This window comes from Aspergillus caelatus, assembly GCF_009193585.1.
Source record: "Aspergillus caelatus strain CBS 763.97 unplaced genomic scaffold BDV27scaffold_245, whole genome shotgun sequence".
In the NCBI taxonomy this organism is placed as follows: Eukaryota; Fungi; Ascomycota; class Eurotiomycetes; order Eurotiales; family Aspergillaceae; genus Aspergillus; species Aspergillus caelatus.
In genome coordinates this window covers 45,952-53,535 of record NW_022475508.1, presented here as the reverse complement: position 1 = coordinate 53,535, position 7,584 = coordinate 45,952, and the positions used below count along the sequence as shown (strand labels likewise).

General features: G+C 48.9%; 2 protein-coding genes across 2 annotated transcripts; one reads left to right on the top strand and one right to left on the bottom strand.

Moving 5' to 3' along the window:
- Positions 1-384: 384 nt before the first annotated feature.
- Positions 385-2,248, top strand: BDV27DRAFT_162318 (uncharacterized protein; the record flags this gene model as incomplete). Its single annotated transcript, XM_032073368.1, has 2 exons — positions 385-1,251; positions 1,313-2,248. 2 exons carry the CDS (start codon positions 385-387, stop codon positions 2,246-2,248), a joined length of 1,803 nt encoding a protein of 600 aa, XP_031922862.1.
- A 549-nt stretch (positions 2,249-2,797) lies between these two features.
- Positions 2,798-7,245, bottom strand: BDV27DRAFT_135613 (RNA helicase SLH1). The gene has a single exon (XM_032068580.1). It carries the CDS (start codon positions 7,227-7,229, stop codon positions 2,805-2,807), a length of 4,425 nt encoding a protein of 1,474 aa, XP_031922861.1. The 5' UTR covers positions 7,230-7,245; the 3' UTR covers positions 2,798-2,804.
- Between the last annotated feature and the right edge of the window lie 339 nt (positions 7,246-7,584).

The window sequence follows — 7,584 nt, the reverse complement described above, 5'->3', positions numbered from 1 at the left end:
TCTCGCTTCGTCCAATCTACTGGAAATTAAATTGCGACACTTGTCCAACCCGTGTCTGATTAGATCGATCCATAACTCTGCGACAATCTCCACTGCGTCCAAATCCTCGTCATCCTTGAACCCTCCTTTTCTTTTATCATGGACTGACTGACTCTTTCTTTCTCTCGTGTACTGTTTCACCATTTAGGGCCTTCTGGAAGGCTGTCCGTTCCTTTTATTGTTGTTATTATTATCTTCCTTTCCGATGCTGAGATAGAGTCTCATGTCAGCTTACTTTCACACTATCACTCGTTTAGTTTCTTTATCTGAATTCAATTCTTTGTTGGAATCCATCAGCTCCTACTATCATTAAAATTCAGCATCGCTGAGCCGCAAATCGCGCAAATGGCCAGAGGTCTCTTTCTGGGGAAACCCCGTGCCCCACGGGAATCAGACATTTCTAATCCCATCTTCAAGCATACTAACGCGTTACCACGAAATGACCTCAAGGCCTTGAAAAATGGTAGCACAGCGCACCATCGGCCGATCCAGCAGGCTCACGGGGACTCCCAGCGCCCCTCGACATCAGACGGACGCCAGCAGGGCAGGAAGGTAGAAATACCCGGACCTGGATTCGATTTTCGGATAGCGGTGCCTCCAGCTGAAGCGATACAATCGCCGACACACAGCGAAAATGGCTCGGAAGAAAATATGATTGGGATCGCTCTAGGTAGTCCTCGCTTGGTAAATCCACAGAACACCTTTTCGCAGATGCAAGAGAAGGCGCTAGAGTCTGCGCGCGGACGCCCCAAAGCAGCCCCGCAGCTCCAGCGGAAGCCGAGCAAGTGGAGGAAAATCGGTGGATTGTTCAAGGCGAAGAATGCTGTTGCATCGGGTGCGAGCCAGCCTTTTTATCAAGTTCAGGTTCAGGGTAGTCAGGCACCTCTCGCGCAGGGTTCTTCGCATTCCATTGATTATCAGGCTCGCGAGGCAAAATCCAACCATGTCATGGATACAGAGGCATGGCCGTGTCTTGAGCCGGAGGTCAAGGCCGAAGAGAAGCAACCAAATGCCAGTGTCGCACAGGTGCCAGCTCAAGATAGACAACAGTCTGCCGAGTCGAAATCGGGACCTCTACTGCAGGTCGATATCCCAAGTATTGAGATGGAACGATACAGCGTTATGTTCAGCGCTCTACTCAACAAAAATGAGCCTTCCCCGTTGAATAGGCGCAGCAGAACACTAGAAAACATGAGCGCTCCCAACACCGAGGTAAATAATCCAACATATTCCCCGATATAACATCACGTACAAATTACTAAACCCACATCAGACATCACCGCCATCACCAGACTTACTTCCGCCCCGACGAAGGGCCACCTCGCCAACACGCTCAAATTCCCCTAGACTCTCATTATTCCCAGCAACACACAAGAGCAAAGCTTCCAAGGTGCTAGGCACTCAAAACCTCCCAAGGGGCCCCAGTCCCTTACCCCGAAACCAAGTATCTAGAGCCGAGTCGCGCAAGGAAGACTCATCCAATGAACAAGATCACATTCTCCTCATGGTGCGCAGCGATACAATAGGCTGCCACAAACCCCAAGACTCAGTATCCTCGTTCATTTCAAGCACAACCATTGACTCAGAAGATGAAAAATTCATCTTGCAAAAGCTCAAGCCAGTCCAAACCTACATTGACCCAAAAGGCGAGCCAGAATGGGAGATGATCAACAAGAGGAAGCCATCTGCAGACGAAACAAACCCGCAGAAATCAACCCCCGCGCTCTCGCTCAACACCCAAGAACTATCGCCCGAGCCTGCGAACAGTGAGTCGACGGCATCGTCTCCGATCCTCTCGCCCCTTGCAGCCGTTCAACAAAGATTCTCTCCGTTATCTCCCTCGGATAGTAATAAATCTGTCTCACCAGCGGACACCATCCGCATGCCTCTTACCAACGAAGTCACAACCGAAGAAGAAGACAAGACGACAGATGAGCATGAGCCCGCAGATCCCAACCCGGCCGAGGAACCAGAGTCAGATGCCGAACAGGAACATGAGGAACAAGAACAGGAGCCAGCCGATCCCCTCCCGACCATCGAGATCTCCATCGCAAGATCCGTCTCCGTCTCAAAGAGAAAACAAGTCTTGGTCCCTGTGGGACGGCGACCTGATCGTCTCACTCCCAGGGCTAGAACTCCCCAAATGGTGAATGGGCAATACGGTCATCGGCATGGCAATTCTCAGGATGCTCGCATCGAAAGTGTATGATGTGCTGGAATTGATAATTGCTGCATTTCTCCCTCTCTCGTGCTTTGAGATCCTGTTGCATTCGGTGCCTGAGTAGCGACTTGACTTGACCTTTCGTTCCTTTTTTCGCGACTCTTTTCCTTTGAATTTCTCTGATTGCCTTCGAAACCAGCATTGCGACTGATGGGTTTTATCTTTTTTCTTTCCTTTTGATCCATACTATGCATATTCGTTCCGTCATTGACGTCGATTTGCGTTCCCATTCATTCCTTTGAGCACAGCCTCGCGTTCAATCTTTCTTTTCTAAATTCATGACTTCTTTTATGGCGGCGCCGAAAGCGAGAGCCGGATCTTTTATTTTTTTTTGCATTTCTTCTCATGAGAGCTTGGATTATCTTTAAAAGGATAGGAGTAGTGGTCGATGATTAGGTGTTATAAACTTTCTTCTTCAGTTAGGTTCATCCATTTTGTGCATTTTATATACTCCCATTTGTTGATGTATTTTGGCTTAGATCAACCAATTGAATTGTTTCATAGAGTTCTATTTAAATATCTACGTCTATGTATAGAAAACCACTCAACTCTTCTCTGGGTAATTGGCTGACTCAGGCACGACCTGTTTTTCAGGACCCATATCCACTTCCACATTCGGCAGAGTCCATTCCATGCCAGGATACGAATCGCTGATGACCTTGACCTTGATGCCGTTCTTAGCTGCCGTGTCTGGGAATTTGACGGATGACCGGATTGTGAGCGGAGGTCCGCCTCTTTGATTGTTCTTCTCACCGGGCTTGCTTGATCCGGCGTTATTCTTGCCACGGTTATTGCGCTGCTTCCCGACGGGAGGCCAGGAGATTCTCTTCAGGGCAAGTAGTTCTCCGTCTTTACCGTCTGAAGCTGCGCTGCAGACGATCAAGAAGAAGCCTTCTGTTTGTGGCTTCGGGAACCGAGGTGCGTAGATTCTGTATTCTGAGTCCATTGCAGGGTTGCGTCTGGTCAAGGATACACTAATACCCGTTGACGAGACCTTGGAGACTGACACCGATAGATTCGGCAGATATGAGGCAGCTTTGGTGAATTGGGCGGCCTGGGGAGGAGAAAGCTGTAGTTTCTTGGAGAGAGTTGACACAGCAGTCATAGGTAGAGATGAGAGCGCAGCAAGGGAACCTGGGAGGAAGGGTCCTTTGGCGCTGACACCAACGCCTGGAAGAACCGACAGTGGGATATCTTCAGGCCACCTGGCTGACTTAATGCATTGAAGCAGGGACATGAGCATCTGACATGCATGCAGGTAACCTAACTCGGCCATGACATCGATTGAGGCCTGCAGAATACGGATGCCCTGATCTAGAACAGAGGTTTGATCTCCGACATAATCGGATATCGGAAGATCAATTCGCGACATGTACGCTTGAAGCAATAAGAACGCTTTCACGTGGGGATCCCACATTGGTAAGTCTCCCATTGATTCAACAGATAGTGGTAAATTCTGAGCCAATTCTGCATTAATGAGATCCTCGTTATGTCGCACAGGCAACTCGTCGAATTCTGTCGCGGAACACATCCAGCTCAAGACATCATGGAATGTAGGATTCGGCTTTGCATGAGCCATGAGATACCGAATTGTCTTGTGCGACAAATAGTAGTAGCTCATGACCTTGCCAAATGGTGTCGGGTCAACTTCACCTGTCGCGGAATCAAGCACAACACATGACGACGCTGCTAACTCGCCGAGCGACTTATCGACCAGATCAATCATGAAGTCCTGCGCTATAGTCTGAGCAGCGATAGTATTGTGCTCCTCGGCCGAGATCTCTAGGCCATAGTACGAAGGGTTCTTATGCAGTCTCCGGAAGAAAAACGTCCAAGTCAGGTAATCAAGTGCATCTTGTTTTGTTGTAATTGTTCCTGCAGAAACTTCAGCGCCCAAATGGTTATCGAGGACTTTGTGTAAAGTGGATTCTACCGGGAACCCGGTGTGCAAGAAGTGCTTGTAAAACGCTTTCTTTGAGTCTTGAGTGAAAATGCGAGCAATACCAGACGAGTCGAACTGCGGACGACCTGCACGACCCAGCATTTGCAGAACGTCAGTTAAGTCCATGTCCCTATAACCCTCGATCTTTGCATCAAAGAACTGGGTTCCTTTGACAACTACAAGGTGCGCTGGAAGGTTAACACCCCATGCGAGTGTACTGGTCGCGACAAGAATTTGTATCTTGTTGTTTGCGAATAGCTCCTCGGCTAGCTGACGATCAGATTCCACCAAACCGGCATGATGCAGGCCGATACCAAAGCTGAGCGCCTCCCGCAATGCATCATCTTTGACTCGCGCGAGATTCAACTCTAAATCATCCTCTGACATGCGTACAAATCGACGAGGGTTATCCTCCATTCCGCAATAATTGATCAGATCCTTGGCAGTTAGACGAGTCTGCCTACGAGAAGCGACGAAAACAATCACAGGCTTTTCTGGAGAGTGGTTTTTGATAGCCAGAAAAGTTGGTCGGTTCATAGACTGCATGAGTGGACAGAACCCACGTTGCTCAGGGAAACCATCAATGTAAATCTCGAGGGGCACAGGACGCACAGAGTGCCGGAAATTGTACAGTCCTTCTTTCACACCCAACCAATTCGCCAAATCAGTGGCATTGGCGCAAGCAGTAGACATACCCATCAGTCGAACGGATCCCTTGGATTGCGAAGCAATGTAATTCATCCGAGATACAATGATCTCAAGAATAGGGCCTCGGTCACCGCCTAGCAAATGGATTTCATCAATAATCACCAAACTGACCTTGCGAACGTAATCTCTGGTCTGCCAACTACGAGAGATACCATCCCATTTCTCAGGTGTTGTGATAATGATGTCTGCATCTCGAATGGTCCGTGTGTCCGGAGTATTATCACCAGTCAACTCGACTAACTTCAGGCCCATAGGTCCTGTGAGTCGCTTTTTCCAGTCGTGGACTCGCTCGCGGACGAGGGCTTTCATGGGTGCGATATACACGACCTTCGATCCAGGCTTTTCCCTAAAAGCCCACCACATAGCCAACTCTGCAGCCACCGTCTTTCCACTTCCTGTAGGGGAGCCTAGGAGGACGTTGGCAGGAGTGTGATAGAGAAGGTGGAAAATCTGTGTTTGCATTGGGTTGAAGAACTGGAACCGCTGTCCATAGAGTTCTTCGAGAATAGGATTTTTGAGAGCAGAAATCGGCAGTGGTTGGAGGTTGAGAAGGTCTGTATAAACACTCTCTGTGTCGGGACGGATAAGATGTTGGAATGAGACTGGAGTTACCGTTTCCGCACCTAACCATCGATCTGATATCGCACGAACGTAGATTTGACTTGGTAATGGATCCGAAAGCGGGATGGTGAAGTTGAGCTCGTGCTCGTCATGGAGCTTCTTCCGGCTGAGGATGAAATACTCATGATGGTAGATCTCGGAAGTTTCCGAGTTCTCTACCCAGATCCAGTACGATTCTGAAGCTCCATGATGCCTGTCATTCCAAGTATACTCGGGATAAAGGCATAGGCGGATACGCAGAACGTCGCGGTTCAGAGGTGCGATTTCAGCCTCCACGCTGAGGGTAGGGAAATTGTCTAACAATTTTGCTAGAGTCTTGCCCATTTTCTGGTTGTGAACCAGCTGCCCAATCTCTGCAACATCCATGTCCCTCATCGATTCAATAGAGGAACTGGGCAGCCTCTCATCCAGATTTCTGAGGATAGGCTGGGGAAGATCGAACTGATGGAATGGGTGATCGAAAGGCCAGATCTGTTTCTCAATGGACTTGCACATCGACAGCAGGACTTGGCATTGGTAACCCCAACGCCGGTTCAATGCAATCATAAACAAAGCGCGGCATATACGAGCTGCATTTTGTGCAACATAGCCGGTATCCGATACCAATGCGAAGTCTTCAACTTTAGCACGCGAAATGTAGGACTGTAGCAGAATATTGGTCTTTGCATGAGGAGAATCGTTTCCACCCTCTATCTCTGTCTGAACGGCCTCTTCTCGTAGCCTGTTCAGCTCCTTTGACTCGTTTTCTCTCGACTGAATATTGTCGAATTCACCGCTCATACTGATCATTTTCAGCACGTCTGCTTCTCCTGCCTCGGCACGCATTAATTCGTTGAAAATTTCAATGCTGGTCTGCAGGACGTAGTACTGGCTTGCAATGCGGCCAACATCCTTTGCTCGGAGTTCCTCTGTCCGTTCATTGAAGATGATCATTTGACTCTTTTGCAATACGAGGGCAGCCTGAATAATCAACTGTCGACGTCTTTGGACCAACATGGGATCATCACGTATTTCAGCCCACTCAATGCCATAATTCCGAGGCTCCCGCTTCATGCGCACAAAGAGGTAAGAATATCCTAGCCATTGTACAGCTTCTGGGACGGACGTGACCGTGCCAAGCGAAATCTCGGCATTTAGATTGTCTACAAGTCGGCTGGAGAAACGAGACTCAATCGGCTGTTGGGATGTCACCGCTGAGAGATAATGGTGCAGCTTATCATGTGTGGTACAGATGAAGCCGATACCCGTATCTTGGAATTGGGGACGACCAGCACGACCGAAGATCTGAAGGACATCGAGAATGCCAAGGTCGACGAATTTTCCCTCCTGGGGATTGTACAACTGTGTTCCCTTAATGACAACTGCCGCAGCAGGAAGGTTGACACCCCATGCCAGTGTAGCGGTACAGCAAAGAACCTTAATCAGGCCTTCGGAGAACATACGTTCCATCAAGTTACGGTCGCTCCGGCTCATTCCAGCATGATGAGTTCCGAAACCACTGGCGAAAAGATCCCGCAACTCACGAGCACGAGCATGTTTCATATCCTTGAGCCCGTTTGAGTAGTTTTCATGATCCTGGCAGCTGAAGAGGTTCTCACAGCCCTCATCAGCAGCCATTTGTTTCAACATTCGAGCAGTTAAGACCGTATCTTTCCGCGAATGCACGAAGACCATGACCTGATGTCCTCTTTCAAGCATATCACGCACTTTCTCGTAAGATACAACATCAATGTTTTCTCGAGATTGTTTGGAGCCAGGCTTTCCTTTAACGCCAATAAAGTGTTGCTCAAGAGGAACAGGTCGGAACGAACTGTCAAAGTAGAATAGACCAGCCATCTTATTCACCTTGAGAAAATCGGCGACATCGAGATAGTTGGGCAGAGTGGCAGAAAGACCAACGATACGGATGAGTGATTGCGTACTCTCGACCTGACGCTGGGTACGGGCTACCAAAGACTCGATAACGGCACCACGCTCGTCGTGAAGCATATGAACCTCATCGATGATCAACAACCGTACTTTCTGTACAAGCTCAGTGTCTCCAGTGCTCTTC

Bases quoted from the DNA above. Each gene is read 5' to 3' on its own strand.
- BDV27DRAFT_135613 (XM_032068580.1), bottom strand. From the start codon at position 7,229: ATGCTTGAAAGAGGACATCAGGTCATGGTCTTCGTGCATTCGCGGAAA.